Raw genomic sequence first — 23320 nt, forward strand, 5'->3', positions numbered from 1 at the left:
GGACACCTGGCAGTGGGGTGGCCCTGGGGACAGCGGTGGGGACCTTGGGGACACTCAGGGTCGGGTTGGCCCTTGGTGACACTTGGGGACACCTTGGGGACATTTGGGGACATTTTGGGACACTTGGACACACCTTGGGGACATTTTGGGGACACTTGGGGACACTTGGGGACATTTGGGGACATTTGGGGACACTTGGACACACCTTGGGGACATTTTGGGGACACTTGGGGACACTTGGGGACATTTGGGGACACCTTGGGGACACTTGGGGACACCTTGGGGACATTTGGGGACACTTGGGGACATTTAGGGACACCTTGTGGACACCTTGGGGACACTTGGGGACATTTGGGGACACTTTGGGGACACTTGGGGACACATTGGGGACACTTGGGGACATTTGGGGACATTCGGGGATTACTTGGTGACACTTGGGGCCACCTTGGGGGCATTTGGGGACTTTTGGGGACATTTGGGGACTTTTGGGGACACTTGGGGACATTTGGGGACCTCCGTGGTGGCCCCGGGGATACCTTGGGGCACAGGGCCTGTCTCCTCGTTTGCATCCTCATTTGCATCCCCATTTGCATCCTCATTTGCATCCTCATTTGCATCAGCCGCGTTTATTGGCTGCGACCCTGAGCTGGGGAGAATAAAAGCAGCGGGGGCCACGCCCCCGTGGCCACGCCCACATTGGCCCCGCCCACTCGTGTTCGGCCACTCCCATTGGTGGCCGCGCCCTCACAGGCCCCGCCCATCGGGGCGTTGGTGGGTGGAGCCATGTTGTCCTGGCAGCCATGTTGGATTGGCAGCCATGTTGGATTGGCAGCCATGTTGTGCTGGCGGCCATATTGAAATGGCAGCCATATTGGATCGGTGGCCATATTGTCCTGGCAGCCATGTTTTCCTGGTGGCCATATTGGATTGGCAGCCATATTGGATTGGTGGCCATATTGGATTGGCAGCCATGTTGGATCGGTGGCCATATTGGATTGGCAGCCATGTTGTCCTGGTGGCCATATTAGATCGACAACCATATTGAAATGGCAGCCATGTTGTCCTGTCGACCATATTGTCCTCGTGGCCATATTGGATTGGCAGCCATGTTGTCCTGTCGACCATATTGTCCTGTCGACCATATTGGATCGGCAGCCATATTGGATTGGCAGCCATGTTGTCCTGGTGGCCATATTGGATCGACAAGCATATTGAATTGGCAGCCATGTTGTCCTGTCGACCATATTGTCCTGGTGGCCATATTGGATTGGCAGCCATATTGTCCTGGTGGCCATATTGGATCGGCAGCCATATTGGATTGGCAGCCATGTTGTCCTGGTGGCCATATTGGATTGACAACCATATTGAAACAGCAGCCATGTTGTCCTGGTGGCCATGTTGGATCGGTGGCCATCTTGTCCTGTCGACCATATTGTCCTGGTGGCCATATTGGATTGGCAGCCATATTGAACTGGCAGCCATATTGTCCTGGCGGCCATATTGAATCTGCAGCCATCTTGTCCTGGCGGCCATGTTGTCCCAGCAGCCATCTTGCTCCTCCAGCCTCCTCCTCCCTCAGCGCCGCTCCACGGCGGCCATCTTGCCGTGGGCGGGGCCGGGGGCGGTGTCAGCACTGGGGGTCCCCTTTGGGGGGTCCGGGCGGGCTCTGGGCGCCCTCCAGGACCCGCGGCCGGTGCCCACCCGGCGCCACGCCCATGCGCAGGAGGTCCCTGGGGAGGGGACATGGGGGTCACTGTGGGGTCACCGTGGGGTCACTGCGGGGTCACCGAGCCCCCCAAACCCCCCCAAACCCCCCGAGCCCCCCAAACCCCCCCCCAGCCCCCCGTACTCGCCGCGCAGCCGCGGCCGCAGCTCCAGCCCGGCGCCGCCCGAGGGCTCCTCACACCTGCCCGGCTCCAGGTGGGACGGGGCGGGGCTGCGGGACAGAGGGGGGTGAGGGACAGCCCCCGGGGACCCCTCCCCATAAATTCAGGTGAGATGGGACCCCTCCCAAAAAATTCTGGTGTTCTTGGACACCCCCAAATGATTCAGGTGTGCTGGGACCCCTCCCCAAATAATTCAGGTGTGATGGGACCCCCTACCCAATGACTCAGGCGTGATGGGACCCCTCCCCAAATAATTCAGGTGTGATGGGACCCCCTACCCAATGACTCAGGCGTGATGGGACCCCTCCCCAAATGACTCAGGTGTGATGGGACCCCTCCTCAATAACTCAGGTGTGATGGGACCCCTCCCCAAATGATTCAGGTGTGATGGGACCCCTCCCCAAATGATTCAGGTGTGATGGGACCCCCCCCAAATGACTCAGGTGTGCTGAGACCCCCTACCCAAATGACTCAGGTGTGCTGAGACCCCTCCCCAAATGACTCAGGTGTGATGGGCCCCCCTACCCAAATGACTCAGGTGTGATGGGACCCCTCCCCAAATGACTCAGGTGTGATGGGACCCCTCCCCAAATGATTCAGGTGTGATGGGACCCCTCCCCAAATGACTCAGGTGTGATGGGACCCCTCCCCAAATGATTCAGGTGTGATGGGACCCCCTACCCAAATGATTCAGGTGTGCTGGGACCCCTCCCCAAATGACTCAGGTGTGATGGGACCCCCTACCCAAATGATTCAGGTGTGCTGGGACCCCTCCCCAAATGATTCAGGTGTGATGGGACCCCCTACCCAAATGATTCAGGTGTGCTGGGACCCCTCCCCAAATGACTCAGGTGTGATGGGACCCCCCCCCCAGATGATTCAGGTGTGATGGGACCCCCTCCCCAAATGACTCAGGTGTGATGGGACCCCCTCCCCAAATGACTCAGGTGTGATGGGACCCCTCCCCATGAACTCAGGTGTGCTGGGACCCCCTACCCAATGACTCAGGTGTGTTGAGACCCCTCCCCAAATGATTCAGGTGTGATGGGACCCCTCCCCAATGACTCAGGTGTGATGGGACCCCTCCCCAAATGATTCAGGTGTGATGGGACCCCTCCCCAATGACTCAGGTGTGATGGGACCCCTCCCCAAATGACTCAGGTGTGATGGGACCCCTCCCCAAATGACTCAGGTGTGCTGGGACCCCTCCCCAAATGACTCAGGTGTGATGGGACCCCCTACCCATGAACTCAGGTGTGATGGGACCCCTCCCCATGAACTCAGGTGTGCTGAGACCCCTCCCCAAATGACTCAGGTGTGCTGGGACCCCTCCCCATGAACTCAGGTGTGATGGGACCCCTCCCCAAATGCGTTCAGGTGCTCTGAGGCCCCCCCAAACGCCACCAGCACACCTGCTGGGCGGGCGGAGGGTCTCGGGGCGCCGGATCAGGTGGTCCAGGGCGCGCAGCAGGTGCGGGAAGGTGGGGCGGGCGCCGCGCTGGCGCTGCCAGCACTGCAGCATCAGCCGGTGCAGCGGCGCCGGGCAGCGCGGCGGCGGCGGCAGGCGGTAGTCCTGCTCCACGGCGTTGATCACCTGGGCAGGGGAGCGGACAGGTGAGGGGACAGGGGAGGATTTTGGGGGTTTTGGAGGGGGGTTCTGGGGGTTTTTGTGGATCTGGTGTTTTTTGGGTGTTTTTGGGTGTTTTTGTGGGGATTTTTTTTGGGGTTTTGTAATTTTGGGGTATTTTGGTGCGTTTTTTGGGGGTTTTTGGGGTTTCTGCAGTTCGGGGGCCCTGGTCTTGGGTGACTCATGTCCTGGTTGGACATGGATGTGTCCCAGTACTCATGGTTGGACATGTCCCAGTACTCATGGTTGGACATGGACATCTCCCAGTACTCATGGTTGGACATCTCCCAGTACTCATGGTGGGACATGTTCCGGTTGGACATGGACATGTCCCATACTCATGGTGGGATGTGTCCCAGTACTCATGGTTGGACATCTCCCGGTAGTCACATCCTGGTTGGACATGTCCCGTACTCATGGTTGGACATCTCCCAGTACTCATGGTTGGACGTTCTCCAGTACTCATGGTGGGACATGGACATCTCCCAGTACTCATGGTGGGACATGTCCCAGTACTCATGGTTGGACATTTCCCAGTACTATCATGGGACATCTCCCGGTACTCACGTCCTGGTTGGACATGTCCCAGTACTCATGGTTGGACATCTCCCGGTACTCACATCCTGGTTGGACATGTCCCAGGATTCATGGTTGGACATGGCCCAGTAGTCATGGTTGGACATGTCCCAGGATTCATGGTTGGACATGGCCCAGTAGTCATGGTTGGACATGTCCCAGGATTCATGGTTGGACATGGCCCAGTAGTCATGGTTGGATGCGTCCCAGTACTCATGGTTGGACGTGTCCCATACTCATGGTTGGACACGTCCTGGTTGAACATGGACATCTCCCAGTACTCATGGTGGGACATGTCCCAGTACTCATGGTTGGATGTGGACATCTCCCAGTACTCATGTCCTGGTTGGACACGTCCCAGTACTCATGGTGGGATGTGTCCCATACTCATGGTTGGACATCTCCCGGTTGGACATGGACATGTCCCAGTACTCATGGTTGGACATGTCCCGGTACTCACGTCCTGGTTGGACATGTCCTGGTACTCATGGTGGGACATCTCCCAGTACTCATGGTGGGACATGGCCCAGTACTCATGGTTGGACATCTCCCAGTACTCATGGTGGGATGTGTCCCATACTCATGGTTGGACATCTCCCAGTACTCACGTCCTGGTTGGACATGGCCCATACTCATGGTTGGACATGGACATCTCCCAGTAGTCATGGTGGGACATGGACATCTCCCAGTACTCATGGTGGGATGTGTCCCATACTCATGGTGGGACATGGACATGTCCCAGTACTCATGGTGGGATGTGTCCCATACTCATGGTTGGACACGTCTTGGTTGGACATAGACATGTCCCAGTACTCATGGTTGGACATGGACATCTCCCAGTACTCATGGTTGGACATCTCCCAGTAGTCATGGTGGGACATGTCCCAGTACTCATGGTTGGACATCTCCCAGTACTCATGATGGGACATCTCCCAGTACTCATGGTTGGACATGTCCCAGTACTCATGGTTGGACATGGACATGTCCCAATACTCATGGCTGGACATGTCCCGGTACTCACGTCCTGGTTGGACGTGTCCCATACTCATGGTTGGACATCTCCCGGTTGGACAATCTCCCGGTACTCACGTCCTGGTTGGACATGTCCCAGTACTCATGGTGGGACATGGACAATCTCTCAGTACTCACGTCCTGGTTGGACATGGATGTGTCCCGTACTCATGGTTGGACATTTCCTGGTACTCACGTCCTGGTTGGATGTGTCCCATACTCATGGTTGGACACATCCCGGTTGGACATGGACATGTCCCAGTACTCATGGTTGGACATGGACATTTCCTGGTACTCACGTCCTGGTTGGACATGTCCCATACCCATGGTTGGACATGTCCCAGTACTCATGGTGGGACATGGACATCTCCCAGTACTCATGGTTGGATGTGTCCAATACTCATGGTTGGACATGTCCCAGTTGGACATGGACATGTCCCGGTACTCACGTCCTGGTTGGACGTGTCCCAGTACTCATGGTGGGACATGTCCCAGTACTCATCATGGGACATCTCCCGGTACTCACGTCCTGGTTGGACATGTCCCAGTAGTCATGGTTGGACATGTCCCAGTACTCATGGTTGGACATGTCCTGGTTGGACATGGACATCTCCCGGTACTCACATCCTGGTTGGACATGTCCCAGTAGGGTCTCTCACCGAAGCTCAGCACCTCCCACATGACGATGCCGAAGCTCCAGACGTCGCTGGCCGAGGTGAAGGTGCGGAAGGCGATGGCCTCGGGGGCCGTCCAGCGGATCGGGATCTTCCCGCCCTGCCGGGGGGCGCGGGCAGTCAGGGGGACCCCGAAACCCACCGGGAAACCCAAAAAACCACCGGGAAACCCCAAAAAACCACCAGGAAACCCCAAAAACCACCAGGATACCCCGAAACCCACCAGGAAACCCCAAAAAAGCACCGGGAAACCCAAAAAAACACTGGGAAACCCAAAAAAACCCACCGGGAAACAAAAAAAACCCACCGGGAAACCCAAAAAACCACCGGGAAACCACAAAAACCACCGGAAACCCAAAAAAACCCACCGGGAAACCCAAAAAAAGCACCGGGAAACCACAAAAACCACCGGGAAACCACAAAAAACCACCAGGAAACCCCAAAGACCACCAGGAAACCACAAAAAACCACCGGGAAACCCAAAAAACCACCGGGAAACCCAAAAAATCCACTGGGAAACCCAAAAACCACCGGGAAACCCAAAAAACCACCAGGAAACCCAAAAAAACCACCGGGAAACCCAAAAAACCACCAGGAAACCTAAAAAAATCATCGGGAAACCCGAAAAACCCACCGGGAAACCCAAAAAATCCACTGGGAAACCACAAAAACCACTGGGAAACCAAACCCCCCCAAATCCCATTTGAATCCCCCCCAACCCCCCCGAGTCCCCCCCAACCCCCCCAGACCCCCTGAATCCTCCCCAAATCCCCCTGAGTCCCCCCCAAACCCTCCCAGATCCCCCTCAAACCCCCTGAATCCTCCCCAAACCCCCCCAGATCCCCCCAGAGCCCCCCAAACCCCCTGATTCCACCCAAAATTCCCCCAAATCCCCTCCAAACCCCCCGAATCCCCCCCAAATCCCCCCAAACCCCCTGAGTCCCCCCCAAATCCCCCCAAACCCCCTGAGTCCCCCCCAAATCCCCCCAGATCCCTCCAAACCCCCCCAAGTCCCCCCTAAACCCACCCAAACCCCCTGAATGCCCTCCAAAATCCCCCCTGAGTCCCTCCCAAACCCCCCCAAACCCCCTGAATCCCCCCAAACCCCCCCAAACCCCCCAAATTTCCCAAAATCCCCCCCAAATCCCCCCCAAACCCCCTGAATCCCCCTCAAACCCCCCCAGATCCCCCCAAACCCCCCCAGACCCCCATAATCCCTCCCAAATCCCCCCTGAATCCCCCCCAAACCCCCCCCAAATCCCCCCTAACCCCCCCCAAATCCCCTGAATCCCCCCAAACCCCCCCAAATCCCCCCTGAGTCCCCCCAAACCCCCCAAAATCCCACCAAATTCCCCCCAAAATGCCAATGAATCTCTCCAAATCCTCCCCAACCCCCCCCCAGATCCCCCCCAGACTCCTCAAATCCCCCCAAACCCCCCGAGTCCCACCCAAACCCCCCCAGATCTCCCCCAAATCCCCTGATTACCCCCCAAATCCCCCCTGAGTCCCCCCCAAACTCCCTGAATCCCCCCCAAACCCCCCCAAATCCCCCCAGATCCCCCCCAAATCCCCCCTGAATCCCCCCCAGATCCCCCCCAAACCCCTGAATCCCCCCAAACCTCCCCAGATCCACCCAAACCCCCCCAAACCCCCCAAAATCCCCCCAAATCCCCCCCCAAACCCCCCAAAGCCCCTCTTTTCCCCCCGCCCGGGGGTCCCACCAGGGAGCTGGTGTAGGTGGGGTCGCTGTCGCGGGTGCCGCCGAGGGCGCGGGAGAGGCCGAAGTCGGAGACTTTGCAGACCAGGTGGGCGTCCACCAGAACGTTCCGCGCCGCCAGGTCCCGGTGCACGAAGCCGGCCTCGGCCAGGTAGCGCATGCCGGCGGCGATGCCGCGCAGCATGGCCACCAGCTGCAGCGTGGGCAGGGTCCCCTCGCGGCCCTGGGATGGTGTCACCGTGTCACCGGTGTCACCAGTGTCCCCAAATTGTCATTGGTGTCCCCAAAGTGTCACCAATGTCCCCAAATCCCCAGGTAACGCGTGCCGGCGGCGATGCCGCGCAGCATGGCCACCAGCTGCAGCGTGGGCAGCGTCCCCTCCCGGCCCTGGGGCACGGCACGGTGTCACCGGTGTCCCCAAAGTGTCACCAGTGTCCCCAAAGTGTCACCAATGTCCCCAAAGTGTCACCAATGTCCCCAAATCCCCAGGTAACGCGTGCCGGCGGCGATGCCGCGCAGCATGGCCACCAGCTGCAGCGTGGGCAGCGTCCCCTCGCGGCCCTGGGGCGTGTCACGGTGTCACCGGTGTCCCCAGATTGTCACTGGTGTCACCAATGTCCCCAAATCCCCGGGTAGCGCATGCCGGCGGCGATGCCGCGCAGCATGGCCACCAGCTGCAGCGTGGGCAGCGTCCCCTCGCGGCCCTGGGACACGGCACGGTGTCACCGGTGTCCCCAGATTGTCACCAAAGTGTCACCGGTGTCCCCAAATTGTCATTGGTGTCCCCACATTGTCACCAGTGTCCCCAAAGTGTCACCGGTGTCCCCACATTGTCACCGGTGTCCCCAAATCCCCTCAGTGTTCCAAAATCACCTCAATGGCCCAAAATCAACTCAATGTCACCAAATCCCCCCAATGTCCCCAATGTCCCCAATGTCCCCAATGTCCTTGATGCCCCCAATGTCTCCAAATGTCCCCAATGTCCCCAAATCCCCACAATCTCCCCAATGTCCTCAATGTCCCCACATCCCCTCGGTGTTCCAAAAGCACCTCAATGGCCCAAATCAACTCAATGTCACCAAATCCCCACAATGTCCCCAAAATCTCCCCAATGTCCCCAATGTCCCCTATGTCCCCAACGTCCTCACTGTCCCCATTGTCCCCATCCCCTCCATGTCCCCAAAATCTCCCCAATGTCCCCAATGTCCCCCAATCCCCCCAATGTCCCCAATCCCCCCAATCCCCCCAATGTCCCCAATCCCCCCAATGTCCCCAATGTCCCCAATCCCATCACTGTCCCCAATGTCCCCGATGTCCCCAATCCCCCCAATCCCCCCAATGTCCCCAATGTCCCCAATGTCCCCAACATCCCCAAACCCCCCCAGTCCCCCCTCCATCCCACCCTGAGGAAGGCGTCGAGCGCGCCGTGCAGCAGGAACTCGGTGACGATCATGGCGGGGGGCCCGGCGGTGCTGACGACGCCGCGCAGCCGCACCACGTTGGGGTGCCGGAACTGCCCCATGCGCGCGGCCTCGCGCAGGAACTCCCGGCGCTGCCGCTCGCCCGCGCCGCCCTTGAGCGTCTTCACCGCCACCTCGGCCTCGGGCTGGACCGGCAGCGCCAGCCGCCCGCGCCACACCTCGCCGAACTCGCCTGCGGGGGAAATCGGGGGGAATCTGCCCGAAAATGGCCAAAATCCACCCAAAAAACGGCCAAAATCCATATAAATCCACCCAAAATCCAACCACACCTCCCCGAACTCGCCTGGGAGGGAATCGGGGTGAATCTACACAAAAACGGCCAAAATCCACCCAAAAAATGGCCAAAATCTGCGTAAATCCACCCAAAACCTGCCAAAATCAGGGTAAATCTACACAGAAAACGGCCAAAATCCGGGTAAATCTACCCAAAACCCAACCACACCTCGCCGAACTCGCCTGCGGAGGAAATCGGGGTGAATCTGCCCAAAAAACAGCCAAAATCTGGGTAAATCTACCCAAAACCAGCCAAAATCCACCCAAAAAACGGCCAAAATCCGGGTAAATCTACCCAAAATCTAAATAAATCCACCCAAAACCCAACCACACCTCGCCGAACTCGCCTGCGGAGGAAATCGGGGTGAATCTACACAGAAAACGGCCAAAATTCGGGTAAATCTACCCAAAATCCAAATAAATCCACCCAAAACCCAACCACACCTCGCCGAACTCGCCTGCGAGGAAATCGGGGTGAATCTGCCCGAAAAACGGCCAAAATCCACCCAAAAACCAGCCAAAATCCGGGTAAATCTACCCAAAATCCAGATAAATCCACCCAAAACCCAACCACACCTCGCCGAACTCAACTGGGGAAGGGAAATCGGGGTAAGTCCACCCAAAAAATGCCCCAAATTCCCCCAAAATGACCCAAAATGGCGGTACCTGCCCCGATGACCTCGTGGTACTGTGATTTTGGGGGGATCTCCCCGAAATGACCCAAAATCACCCGAAATTCCCCCAAAATGGCGGTACCTGCCCCGATGACCTCGTGGATGGTGACAAAGGCGGCGCCGATCTCCCCGAAATGACCCAAAATGACCCAAAATGACCCAAATTCCCCCAAAAAGCCCCAAAATGACCCAAATTGGTGGTACCTGCCCCGATGACCTCGTGGATGGTGACGTGGGCGGCGCCGATCTCCCCAAAATGACCCAAAATGACCCAAAATGACCCAAAATGACCCAAAATGACCCAAAATGACCCAAAATGACCCAAAATGCGGTACCTGCCCCGATGACCTCGTGGATGGTGACGTGCGCCGCGTCGATCTCGGTGGCGAAGTCCCTCAGGGCCCCCTCGGGCTCCTCGTAGCTCAGGGGGTCGATGTAGAGTTTCCCACCTGGGGGAGGGGCGCGGGGTCACCCCGGGGTCACCCCGGGGTCATTTGGGGTCATTTGGGGTCACCCTGGGGTCATTTGGGGTCACCCTGCGGTCACTCAGGGCCGCCCTGGGGTCATTTGGGGACATTTCTGGGATGTTTTTTGGGAATTTCTTTGGGGGTATTTGGGGGCGTTTTTGGGGAGATTTTTTTGGGAGATTTGGGGATATTTTTTGGGACATTTTGAGGATATTTTTGGGACATTTTTGGGGACTTTTTTTGGGGATTTCTTTGGGGGTATTTGGGGACGTTTTTGGGGACTTTCTGGGGACATTTTTGGGGCATAATTTTAGGACATTCGTGGGCATTTTTAGGGAGAGTTGGGTACTTTTTGGGACATTTTGGGGGATATTTTTGGGGATATTTTTTGGGACATTTTTTTAGACATTTTTTGGGACATTTTGGGGACTTTTTGAGGACATTTTTGGGGACATTTGGGGGCAGTTTTGGGGTCCCCCTTACCGAGCCCCCCGGGGCGATGTCGCTGCTTCTCCGCCCGGAGCCGCCAGCGCCTGTGGGGACGGGGGGGGCACGGGGGTGGAGACCCCCCCAAATAACCCAAATCCACCCCAAATCCACCCAAAATAACCCAAATTCACCCAAAACACCCCAAAATAACTCAAATCCACCCCAAAATAACCCCAAACACCCCAAAATAACACAAATCCACCCAAAACACCCCAAAATAACCCAAATCCACCCCAAATTCACCCAAATCCACCCCAAAATAACCCAAAATCCACCCAAACCCTCCCCAGACCACCCACTGACCCCAAATCCGCCCCCATCGTCCCAAATCCCCCCAAACTCCCCCCAAATCTCTCAAAATTGCCCCAAATCCCCCAATTCCCCCCCAAACCCCACAATTTTCCCCAGATCACCCCAAAATCCCCCAAATCCCCCCAAATCCCCCCAAAACCCCCCAAATCCCCCCAAAATCCCCCCAAATCCCCCCAAAATCCCCCTCACCTGCGGCAGGCCAGGGCCCCCCCCAGCAGCGCCAGCACCAGGAGCCCCCCGAGGACGGCGGCGCCGGCCACGACCCCCCCGGGACCCCCCCGGGACCCCTCTGGGGAAAATGGGGAAAAAAGGGGGAAAAATGGGAAATTTGGGGGGATTTGGGGGTGTTTGGGGGGATTTTAGGGGGATTTGGGGAAATTTGGGGGGATTTAGGGGGGTTTAGGGGGATTTGGGGAGGTTTGGGGGGATTGGGGGAAATTTGGGGGAATTTAGGGGGATTTGGGGGGATTTGGGGGGGATTTGGGGAAATTTGGGTGAGTTTAGGGGGATTTGGGGGGATTTAGGGGGATTTGGGGGGATTTGGGGGGGATTTGGGAAAATTTAGGGGGATTTAGGGGGATTTGGGGGAATTTGGGGGATTTGGGGGGATTTGGGAAAATTTAGGGGGATTTCAGGGTGTTTTGGGGGATTTGGGGTATTTCAGGGTGTTTTTGGGGTATTTCAGTGCAGTTTTGGGATATTTTTGGGGCATTTTGGGGTCTCACCGCTGCCCGGCGCGCTGACCGTGGTCTCAGGTGTTACAGGGGTGTTTTTGGGGTGTTTTTGGGGTGTTTTTGGGGTATTTCAGGGTGTTTTTGGGGTCTCACCGCTGCCCGTTGCGCTGACCGTGGTCTCGGGGGTTACAGGGTGTTTTTGGGGTATTTCGGGGTGTTTTTGGGATATTTTTGGGGTATTTTGGGGTCTCACCGCTGCCCGTTGCGCTGACCGTGGTCTCGGGGGTTACAGGGTGTTTTTGGGGTATTTCAGGGTGTTTTTGGGGTATTTCAGGGTGTTTTTGGGGTCTCACCGCTGCCCGGTGCGCTGACCGTGGTCTCGGGCCCGAAGTCTCCGTAGCCGCCCTCGGAGCGCGCCCGGACCCGCACCCCATAGAGGCCCCCCCGGCGCAGCCCCCCGAGCTCCGCCCGCGGCCGCGGCACCTTCAGGAACTGGGGGGGCCCCTCCCCGCCCCCCAGCTGCGGGGGTCAGGCACCCCAAAAACAGCCAAAAAACACCCAAAATAACCCACCCCAGCTGCGGGGGTCAGGCACCCCGGAAACAGCCAAAAACATCCCAAAAACACCCCAAAACACCCCAAAACACCCCAAAATACCCCCTCCCCCAGCTGCGGGGATCAGGCACCCCAAAAACACCCGAAAACCGTCCCAAAAATACCCCAAAACCACCCCAAAATACCCCCCCCCAGCTGCGGGGGTCAGGCACCCCGAAAACACCCAAAACACCCCAAAAACACCCAAAACCGCCCCAAAAACACCCCAAAAACACCCAAAACCGCCCCAAAAACACCCCAAAACCACCCCAAAATACCCCACCCCCAGCTGCGGGGGTCAGGCACCCCAAAAATACCCCAAAACCGCCCCAAAAACACCCAAAAACCACCCCAAAAACACCCCAAAATACCCCCCCAGCTGCGGGGGTCAGGCACCCCGGAAACAGCCAAAACACCCCAAAATACCCCAAATCCACCCCAAAAACAAATCCCCCCAATTTCTCCCCTAAATCTCCCCCAAACCCCCCAAATCCCCCCCAAAAACTCCCCCAAATCCCCCCAAATCCACCCCATATCCCCCCAAACCCCCCCAGGTTCTCCCCAAACCCCCCCAAATCCCCCCAAATCCCCTTGTATCCCCCTAAATCCCCCCAAATCCCCCAATTTCTCCCCAAATCCCCAAAAATCCCCCCAATTTCTCCCCAAATCCCCCCAACCCCCCCCAAATCCCCCAACCTCCCCCAAATCCCCCCAAATCCCCCCAACCTCCTCCAAACCCTCCCAAACCCCCCCATATCCCCAAAAATCCCCCCAATTTTTCCCCAAATCCCCCCAAACCCCCCCAAACCCCCCAAATCCCCCCAAATCCCTCCTAAATCTCCCCAAATCCCCCCAAAAAACTCCCCCAAACCCCCTGTATCCCCCAAAACCCCCCCAAATCCCCCCAAAACCCCCAAAATCCCCCCCAAATCCCCCCCAAATCTTCCCCCCAGCCCCCCGGCGCCCCCTCCCCACCTTCTCGTAGAACTTGACCTCGTAGTCCAGCACGGGGGGCCCGGGGGGGCCCTGGGGGGGGCTGGGCCAGGCCAGGGTGACCCCCCCGGGACCCCCCCCCACCCTCACCACGTCCGACACGGGGGGCGGCACTGGGGGGGCAGCGCGGTCAGGGGGTCCCCGGGGGGGTTTGGGGGGGTTTGGGGGTTTTTTGGGGTTTTTTTGGGGTTTTTTTGGGGTTTTTTTGGGGTTTTTTTGGGGCGGGTTTGGGGAGTTTTGGGTTTTTTTGGGCTTTTTTTGGGCTTTTTTGGGGTGGGTTTGGGGGTCCCGAGGGGGTTTTGGGGAGTTTTGGGGAGATTTGGGGTTTTTTTGGGGCGGGTTTGGGGAGTTTTGGGGTTTTTTTTGGGTTTTTTTGGTGGGTTTGGGGGTCCCCAGGGGGGTTTGGGGTTTTTTTGGGCTTTTTTTGGGGCGGGTTTGGGGGTCCCGAGAGGGTTTTGAGGCGTTTTGGGCTTTTTTTGGGGGTCCCGAGGGGGGTTTGGGGAGTTTTGGGCTTTTTTGGAGTTTTTTTGGGGTGGGTTTGGGGGTCCTGAGAGGGGTTTTTGGGGGCCCTGGGGGGGAGTCCGGGGGTTTTGAGGGGATTTTTTTTGGAGTGGTTTTGGGGATTTTGGGCTATTTTAGGTGATTTTGGTGCTGCTTTGGGGTGGTTTGGGGCCGTTTTTGGGCTGTTTTGGGCGTTTTTTGGGCGGTTTTGGGCCGTTTTTGGGCAGTTTTGGGCGATTTTTGATGGGTTTTGGGCTGGTTTTTGGGTGTTTTTGGGCCATTTTTGGGGTCTCACCGTCCGCCCCCGCGGTGACGTTGATCTCGGCGGCGGGGGGCTCCGGGGGGGTTTTTGGGCCGTTTTTGGGCCGTTTTTGGGCTGTTTTGGGCCATTTTTGGCCGGTTTTGTGCCATTTTTGGCCGTTTTTGGCCGTTTTTGGGCTGTTTTGGGCCATTTTTGGCCGTTTTTGGGCCGTTTTTGGGCAGTTTTAGGTGCTTTTGGGGCCGTTTTTTGGCCATTTTTGGGCTCTCACCGTCGGCCCCCGCGGTGACGTTGATCTCGGCGGCGGGGGGCTCCGGGGGTCCCGGGGGGCTGACCCCGCTGCGGGCGCTGACCCTGAAGCTGTAGGTGACGCGGGGCCGCAGTCCGGCCGCGCTGACCGCGGGGGTCCGCAGCCCCTGGGGGGGGGGCGCCCAGGCCAGGGGCTCGCAGGGGCCGCACTCGGGGGGCGCCCCACGGGCCGGGGGGCACGCCCGGCACCCCACGCTGTAGCGCAGGTCCGGCCGCTCGGCCCCGGCCCGCGGGGGGCTCCAGGACAGACGGACCACCGACCCGTTCAGCCGCGCCGACAGCGCCCGCGGCGCCGAGGGGGGGGCTGCGGGCACAGGGGGGTCAGGGGGGACCCCCGGAGGGTCTCCGTGGGGGGAAACCCACCCGGGACACCCCCTGGAATGTCCCTGTGGGGGGAAACCCACCCGGGACACCCCCAAATCCCCTCCAAGATACCCAAATCCCACCCAGGACCCCCCAAATCCCCCCCAAGGCACCCAAGACCCACCCAGGACCCCCCAAATTCTCCCCCAGGGCACCGAAATTCCACCCAGGACCCCCCAAATTCTCTCCCAGGACCCCCCAATCCCACCCAGGACCCCCCAATCCCACCCAGGACCTCCCAAATCCCCCCCCAGGGCACACAAAACCCACCCAGGACCCCCCAAATTCTCCCCCTGGACACCTAAAACCCACCCAGGACCCCCCCAAATCCCCCCCAGGACACCCAAATCCCACCCAGGGCACCCAAAACCCACCCAGGACCTCCCCCCCCAAATTATCCCCATGGAGGGAAACCCACACAGGACCACCCCAAATTATCCCCCAGGACCCCCCAAATCCCCCCCAGGACACGCAAATCCCACCCAGGACCCCCCCAATTCCCCCCCAAGATACCCAAAACCCACCCAGAACCCCCCCAATTCCCCCCTGGGACACCCAAATCCCCCCCAGGAAACCCAAAACCCACCCAGGACCCCCCCAAATTCCACCCAGGACCCCCCCAAATCCTCCCCAGGGCACCCAAAACCCACCCAGGGCACCCAAAACCCACCCAGGACCCCCCCAAATTCTCCCCCAGGACACCCAAATCCCACCCAGGACACCCAAGACCCACCCAGGACACCCAAAACCCATCCAGGACCACCCCAAATTATCCCCATGGAGAGGAATCCACCCAGGACCCCCCAAATTATCCCCCAGGGCACACAAAACCCACCCAGGACCCCCCCAAATCCCTCCCAAGGCACCCAAATCCCACCCAGGACCCCCCAAATTCCCCCCAGGACACCCAAATTCTACCCAGGACCCCCCAAATTCTCCCCCAGGATACCCAAAACCCACCCAGGACCCCCCAAATCCGCCCCAGGACCCCCCCAAATCCCCCCCAGGGCACCCAAATCTCACCCAGGACTCCCCAAATCCCCCCGAGGACATCTAAATTCCACCCAGCACCCCCCAAATTATCTCCAAGATACCCAAATCCCACCCAGGACACCCAAAACCCACCCAGAACCCCCCAAATCCCCTCCAGGACACCCAAATTCCACCCAGGACCCCCCAAATCCCCTCCAGGACACCCAAATTCCACCCAGAACCCCCCAAATCCCCTCCAGGACACCCAAATTCCACCCAGGACCCCCCCAAATCCCCCCAGGGCACCCAAATCCCCCCCAGGACACCCAAAACCCACCCAGGACCCCCCAAATTCCCCCCCGGGACCCCCAAAATGCTCCCCCAGGACCCCTCAAATCCTCCCCAAGACCCGCCCCACCCTGAAGACCCCAAACCCCATCCAGGACCCCCCAAATTCCCCCAATCCTCCCCCCAAAATAAACGATCCCCAAATCCCATTGGGTTCCCCCCTGAAAACGCCCCAAAATTCCCCCCGAGAAGCCCAAAAAAAGCCACGAAAAAGCCCCGAAATGCCCCAAAATGCCCCGAAATTGTCACCGGAGCAGCGTTCCGGGGGTCCCTCGCCGGGGGCGCGGAAGAACCCGGGGCGGCAGCGGCAGGAGGGGGCGCCGGGGGAGGGGGCTTCGCTCTGGGGGGGGCAGGGCCGGCAGCGACCCCCCCCCGCCTCCGTCTTGAACGTTTCGGGGGGACAGGCTGGGGGGGGGGGGGGACATGGGGGGGTCAGGGACCCCCTCGGACCCCAAAACACCCCCAAAAAAAAAGGTGAAAAACAATGCAAAGCAACCCAAAAATAACCCAAAATACCCCCAAAAACAACCAAAAATGTCCTAAAATCACCCCAAAACACCCAAAAATACCCCCAAATACACCAAAAATGTCCTAAAATCACCCCAAAATACCCAAAAATACCCCAAAACACACCAAAAGACCCCAAAACACCCCCCAAAAAAAACCCAGGATGGAAACAATGCAAAGCAACCCAAAAATAACCCGAAAACTTACTGAAATAACCCAAAAACAACCAAAAAGTCCTAAAATCACCCCAAAACACCCAAAAATACACCAAAACACCCCAAAAGACCCCAAAACACCCCCCAAAAAAAACAGGCTGAAAACAACGCAAAGCAACCCAAAAATAACCCAAAAACAACCAAAAATGTCCTAAAATCACCCCAAAACACCCAAAAATACCCCAAAACACCAAGATACACCCCAAAAGACCCCAAAACACACCAAAACGCCCTCAAACACCCTGAGCCACCCCAAAAATACCCAGACCCACCCCAAAAATACCCAAACACACCAAAACCAATCACAAATCCACTCAAACACCACAAAACACCCCAAACCACAACCAAAACCCATCAAAAACCCCAAAACCACCCCACAACCAACCCAAAACATCTAAAAACACACCAAAAACACCCCAAATCCACTCAAACATCCCAAACCACAACCAAAACACAACCAAAGCCCATCAAAAACCCCCAAACCAACCCAAAACCACTGCAAACACCACAAAACACCCCAAAACACCCAAAAAACAGCCAACAACTATCCAAAAACACCCGAAATCCACTCAAACACCCAAAAACACCCAAATCCCCCCAAACTCACGCCGGCACCCCGTCCCCTCGCCCGGCTCCATGCCCGGCCCGCAGACGCAGCCCAGCGCCCCAAACACACCCCAAAAACACCCAAAACACCCCAAACCACCCCAAAAACCCCCCAAAAACCACCCAAATCCCCCCAAACTCACGCCGGCACCCCGCCCCATCGCCCGGCTCCATGCCCGGCCCGCAGACGCAGCCCAGCGCCCCAAACACACACCCCAAACACCCCAAACACTCCAAAAACACCCAAAACCACCCAACAATGATCCAAAAACACCCCAAAACACCCTGAAAACCCCCAAAAAACACCCAAAATCCCCCCAAACTCACGCCGACACCCCGCCCCGTCACCCGGCTCCATGCCCGGCCCGCAGACGCAGCCCAGCGCCCCAAACACACCCCAAACACCCAAAACACCCCAGAAACACCCAAAAACACCCAAAAACCACCCCAAAACACCCCAAAAACCACTGAAATCCCCTCAAACACCCCAAAAACACCCAAAAACCACTGAAATCCCCCCAAACTCACGCCGGCACCCCGTCCCCTCGCCCGGCTCCATCCCCGGCCCGCAGACACAGCCCAGCGCCCCAAAAACACCCAAAACACCCCAAAAACACCCCAAAAACACCCAAAACACCCCAAAAACACCTAAAACCACCCAAAAACACCCCAAAACCACCCAAAAACCACTGAAATCCCCCCAAACTCACGCCGACACCCCGTCCCCTCGCCCGGCTCCATGCCCGGCCCGCAGACGCAGCCCAGCGCCGGCGGCTCGGCCCAGCGCCCGTCCTCGCGGCAGTACATCAGCGGCTCGCCCTCGCCGGCCGGCACGGCGCCCGGCACGCACACGCCGGGCACCGGCGCCACCAGCTCGGCGGGCACGGTGGCCGGGAAGCGCGCCAGGCGCGCGGTGGCGGCGGGGCAGCGGCGGAAGAAGAGGCGCACCGAGAGCAGCGCCATGCAGGCGCCCAGGTCCTGGAAGGCCAGGTAGAACCCGGCGCGGCTCAACGGGCCCAACCGCAGCACCTTGCGGTTGACGCGGCCCCGCGGAGCCCCGGCGCCGCCGGGACGGCGCGTCAGGTGCTCGGCCGCCACCGTGTCCACCTTGACGTAGGGGTTCTCCATCCAGGGCGGCGAGGTGGCCGTGGCCGTGTCGGCGTCCGACTCGTGGTAGAACACCGAGAAGGTCTCCTTGCAGGTGCGGGCGGCGGCGCGGCGGCGGCGGCCACACGGGGGGGGCGGGGCGGGGTTGGGGTTGTTTATGGAGAAATTGAGCGGTTTTGGGTCTTCACCATGGAGATCGATGAGTTTGGGGTTGTTTCCATAAAAATTGAGGTGTTTGGGGTTGTTGCCATGGAGATCGATGGGTTTGGGGTCATTTCTGGAAAAACTGAGCGGTTTTGGGTCATCGCCATGGAGATCGATGGGTTTGGGGTTGTTTCCATAGAAATTGAGTGGTTTTGGGTCATCGCCATGGAGATCAATGGGTTTGGGGTCATTTCCATAGAAATGGAGCAGTTTTGGGTCATTTCCATGGAGATCAATGGGTTTGGCGTAATTTCCATGGAGATCGATGGGTTTGGGGTCGTTTCTGGAGAAATGGAGCAGTTTTGGGTCATTGCCATGGAGATCGATGGGTTTGAGGTCATTTCCATCCAAATTGAGGTGTTTGGGGTTGTTGCCATGGAGATCAAAGTCTTCAGGGTTGTTGCCATGGAGATCGATGGGTTTGGGGTAATTTCCATAGAAATTGAGGCGATTGGCGTTGTTGCCACGGAAATTGATGGGTTTGGGGTTGTTTCCATGGAGATTGATGGGTTTGGGGTCGTTTCTGGAGAAACTGAGCAGTTTTGGGTCATTGCCATGGAGATCGATGGGTTTGGGGTAATTTCCATGGAAATTGATGGATTTCGTGTCATTTCCATAGAAATTGAGGCGATTGGCGTTGTTGCCATGGAGATCAATGGGTTTGGGGTCGTTTCCATGGAGATCGATGGGTTTGGGGTTGTTTCCATAGAAATTGAGGTGATTGGGGTTGTTGCCATGGAGATCAAGGTCCTCAGGGTCATTGCCATGGAGATCGATGGGTTTGGGGTCGTTTCCATGGAAATTGATGGGTTTGGGATCGTTTCCATAGAAACTGAGCAGTTTGGGGTTGTTTCCATGGAGATTGAGGTGATTGGGGTCGTTTCCATAAAGATCGACGGGTTTGGGGTCATGTCCAGGTGTGTCCCCGTGGTTGTGTCCAGGTGTGTCCCCGGGGTCGTGTCCAGGTGTGTCCCCAGGTGTGTCCCCAGGTGTGTCCCCAGGTGTGTCCCCAGGTGTGTCCCATGGGGTGTGTCCAGGTGTGTCCCCAGGTGTGTCCCCAGGTGTGCCCCCAGGTGTGTCCCCAGGTGTGTCGGGCGCCCCCCGCGCCCCCCTTGCCCCCCGCGTCCCCCCGTGCCCGTCGCACGCCATGACGGTGAATCGGATCTCGGCCATGACCGTGGTGGCGGCGCCGCGCCGGACCCACCGCGAGCGCAGCCAGCTGTTCTGGGCGGGGCTCCAGCTGTTCTGGGCGGGGCTCCAGCTGTTCTGGGCGGGGCTCCAGCTGTTCTGGGCGGGGCTCCAGCTGTTCTGGGCGGGGCTCCAGCTGTTCTGGGCGGGGCTCCAGCTGTTCTGGGCGGAGCTAAATCCGTTCTGGGCGGGGCTAAATCCGTTCTGGGCGGAGCTAAAACCATTCTGGGCGGGGTTTCGGCTGTTGTGGGCGGGGTTTGGGCTGTTGTGGGCGGGGTTTCGGCTGTTGTGGGCGGGGTTTGGGCTGTTGTGGGCGGGGTTTCGGCTGTTGTGGGCGGGGTTTGGGCCCCGCCCCGAGCACACCTCGAAGGTGCGCACGGCCGCGCCCAGCTCGGCGTCCAGCGCGCTCAGCTCCTCCCACTGCCGGACAGACGGACGGACGTGAGGGGTGTCACCTGTCACAGGTGTCCCACCTGTCCCTGTCCCACCTGTCCCTGTACCTGTCCCCGTACCTGTCCCAGGTGTCTCACCTCTCCCAGGTGTCTCACCTGTCCCAGGTGTCCCTGTCCCACCTGTCCCACCTGTCTCACCTGTCTCACCTGTCTCACCTGCCCCAGGTGTCTCACCTGTCCCACCTGTCCCTGTCTCACCTGTCCCTGTCCCAGGTGTCTCACCTGTCCCACCTGTTCCAGGTGTCTCACCTGTCCCTGTACCTGTCCCAGGTGTCCCTTTACCTGTCCCAGGTGTGTCTCACCTGTCCCAGGTGTCCCACCTGTCTCAGGTGTCTCACCTGTCCCTGTCCCTTTACCTGTCCCAGGTGTCTCACCTGTCCCAGGTGTCTCACCTGTCCCTGTCCCAGGTGTCCCCGTACCTGTCCCAGCTGTCCCCGTACCTGTCCCAGGTGTGTCTCACCTGTCCCTGTCCCACCTGTCTCAGGTGTCCCCGTACCTGTCCCAGGTGTCCCTGTCCCACCTGTCCCCACCTGTCCCTGTCCCAGGTGTGTCTCACCTGTCCCTGTCCCTGTCCCAGGTGTCCCTTTACCTGTCCCAGGTGTCCCAGGTGTGTCTCACCTGTCCCTGTCCCTGTCCCCAGTGTGTCCCAGGTGTCTCAGGTGTCTCACCTGTCCCTCCCCCTCGGGGTGCACGGTCCAGCGCAGTTCACTCGTCTCCAGCCGCGTGTCCAGCAGCGTCTCTGGGGGGAGGGTCAGTCCCAAAAATGCCAAATTCCACCCCAAAAACACCAAAAACATCCCAAAACAAAAAATCCATCCTAAAACCACAAATTCCACCCCAAAGCCATCCCAAAATCCCCAAATCCACACCAAAACCATCCCAAAATCCACAAAATCCACCCCAAATCTACACCAAAAACCCCAAATCCACCCCAAAAAACCCAAATTCACCCCAAAAAACCCAAATTCACCCCAAAAACCCCAAATTCCACCCCAAATTCTACACCAAAAACCCCAAATCCACCCCAAAAAACCCAAATCCACCCCAAATTCTATCCCAAAAACCCCAAATCCCCCCCAAAACCCCAAATCCACCCCAAAAACCCCAAATCCACCGAAAAAACCCAAAATCCACCCCAAATTCTACCCCCAAAACCCCAAATCCACCCCAAAAACCTCAAATCCACCCCACATCCACCCCAAAAAACCCAAATCCACCCCAAATCCCCCCAAAACCCCTCACATTCCACCTCAAAAATCCCAAATTCACCCCAAAAATCCCAAATCCCATCCCAAAACCACAAAATCCACCCCAAAAACCCCAAATTCCAACCTAAAACCCACAAATCCACCCCAAAACCCCCAAATCCGTCCTAAACCCCCAAAACCCACCCTAAAACCATCCCAAAAACCCCAAATCCGCCACGGAAACCCAAAATCCACCCCAAAAACCCCAAATTCCAACCCAAAAACCACAAATACACCCCAAAACCCCCAAATCCACCCCAAAACCGTCCCAAAACCCCCAAAGACGTCCCAAAAACCCCAAATCCACCCCAAAAACCCCAAATCCATCCCAAAAAACCCAAATTCCAACCCAAAACCCCCAAATTCGGGGGGGTCTCAGGGTTTTTTGGGGGTCCCGGAGGTTTTTGGGGTTTTTTGGGCGGTTTTGGGGTGTTTTTGGGGGGGGTTTTGGATTTTGGGGGGTTTTGGGGTTTTTTGGGGTTTTTTTTGGGGGGGTCCTGGTGGTTTTTTGGGTTTTTTTGGGATTTCGGGGTTTTTTGGGTGGTTTTGGGGCATTTTTGCGGGGGAGTTTTGGGGGGTCCTGGTGGTTTTTGGGGATTTTGGGGTTTTCGGGGGGGTTTTTGGAGGGTTTTTGGGGTTTTTTGGGGGTCACTCACCCTCCTCCGCCAGCCCCAGGGGGACCCAGAGCCAGAGGAGCCAAAGCGCCATAGCGGGGGGGGTCCCCAAAATCCGGGGGGGTCCCCAAAATCCGGGGGGGTCCCCAAAATCCGGGGGGGGGTCCCCAAAATCCGGGGGGTCCCAAAATCTCTTCGGGGGGTCCCAAAAATTCCTCGGGGGGGGTCCCCAAAATCCGGGGGGGGTCCCCAAATCCGGGGGGGTCCCAAAATCTCCTCGGGGGGTCCCAAAAAATCCGGGGGGGTCCCAAAAACTCCTCGGGGGGTCCCAAAAAATCCGGGGGGGGCCCAAAATCTCTTCGGGGGGTCCCAAAATCTCTTCAGAGGGTCCCAAAAATTCCTGGGGATTCCCAAAATCTCCTCGGAGGGTCCCAAAAAATCCGGGGGGGTCCCAAAAAATCCGTGGGGGTCCCAAAATCTCCTCGGGGGGGTCCCCAAAAAATCCGGGGGGTCCCAAAAAATCCGGGGGGGTCCCAAAATCTCCTCGGGGGGTCCCAAAATCTCTTCAGAGGGTCCCAAAAAATCCGGGGGGGTCCCAAAAAAGTCCGGGAGGGTCCCAAAATCTCCTCGGGGGGTCCCAAAAAATCCGGGGGGGTCCCAAAAAATCCGGGGGGGTCCCAAAAATTCCTCAAAGGTCCCAAAATCTCTTCGGGGGGTCCCAAAATCTCCTCGGGGGGTCCCGGCGGCGTTTTTGGGGCGGTTCGGGCGCGTTTTGGGGGTCGTTGGGGGGGGGAGGGGCGGGACCCCCCCACAGGAAAGGGGGGGAGGGGCGGAAGGGCCCCCGCCCCCCCCCACAGGAAAAGCGGCTTTGTGCCACTTCCCGAGGGACTGGGAGGGACTGGGAGGGACTGGGACAGACTGGGAGGGCCTAAAATGGAACTGGGGGGGACTGGGAGGGACTGGGGGGGACTGGGGGGGACT

The 23320-nt window shown here is 58.3% G+C and overlaps 2 protein-coding genes across 2 annotated transcripts in view; one reads left to right on the forward strand and one right to left on the reverse strand.

Annotated features, from left to right (window-relative positions):
* TFR2 (transferrin receptor 2) overlaps positions 1-1215 on the forward strand; it is a 16679-nt gene extending 15464 nt beyond the window's left edge. The window contains exons 18-19 of the mRNA XM_072920520.1: positions 647-771; positions 1105-1215. Coding sequence (XP_072776621.1) covers positions 647-771; positions 1105-1215 — 236 coding nt within the window. The remainder of the gene's footprint in view (positions 1-646; positions 772-1104) is intronic.
* EPHB4 (EPH receptor B4) lies at positions 608-22496 on the reverse strand. The gene is made up of 18 exons (XM_072920521.1): positions 22382-22496; positions 21147-21217; positions 19944-20446; positions 18238-19670; positions 16334-16604; positions 15150-15172; positions 14479-14940; positions 13430-13560; positions 12215-12380; positions 11377-11476; positions 10870-10919; positions 10255-10368; positions 8894-9144; positions 7496-7714; positions 5725-5874; positions 3299-3480; positions 1850-1936; positions 608-1730 (listed from the first exon to the last, which is right to left on the reverse strand). Exons 1-18 carry the CDS (start codon positions 22431-22433, stop codon positions 1628-1630), a joined length of 4368 nt encoding a protein of 1455 aa, XP_072776622.1. The 5' UTR covers positions 22434-22496; the 3' UTR covers positions 608-1627.
* Between the last annotated feature and the right edge of the window lie 824 nt (positions 22497-23320).

Source organism: Taeniopygia guttata, chromosome 32, assembly GCF_048771995.1.
Source record: "Taeniopygia guttata chromosome 32, bTaeGut7.mat, whole genome shotgun sequence".
In the NCBI taxonomy this organism is placed as follows: Eukaryota; Metazoa; Chordata; class Aves; order Passeriformes; family Estrildidae; genus Taeniopygia; species Taeniopygia guttata.

Coding starts and splice junctions, on each gene's coding strand:
- EPHB4 (XM_072920521.1), bottom strand. CDS start 22,433: ATGGCGCTTTGGCTCCTCTGGCTCTGGGTCCCCCTGGGGCTGGCGGAG. Junction 21,218..22,381: donor CCTGGGGCTGGCGGAGGAGG/GTGAGTGACCCC, acceptor CCCTCCCCCCAG/AGACGCTGCTGGACACGCGG. Junction 12,381..13,429: donor AGGTCAAGTTCTACGAGAAG/GTGGGGAGGGGG, acceptor TGACCCCCGCAG/CTGGGGGGCGGGGAGGGGCC.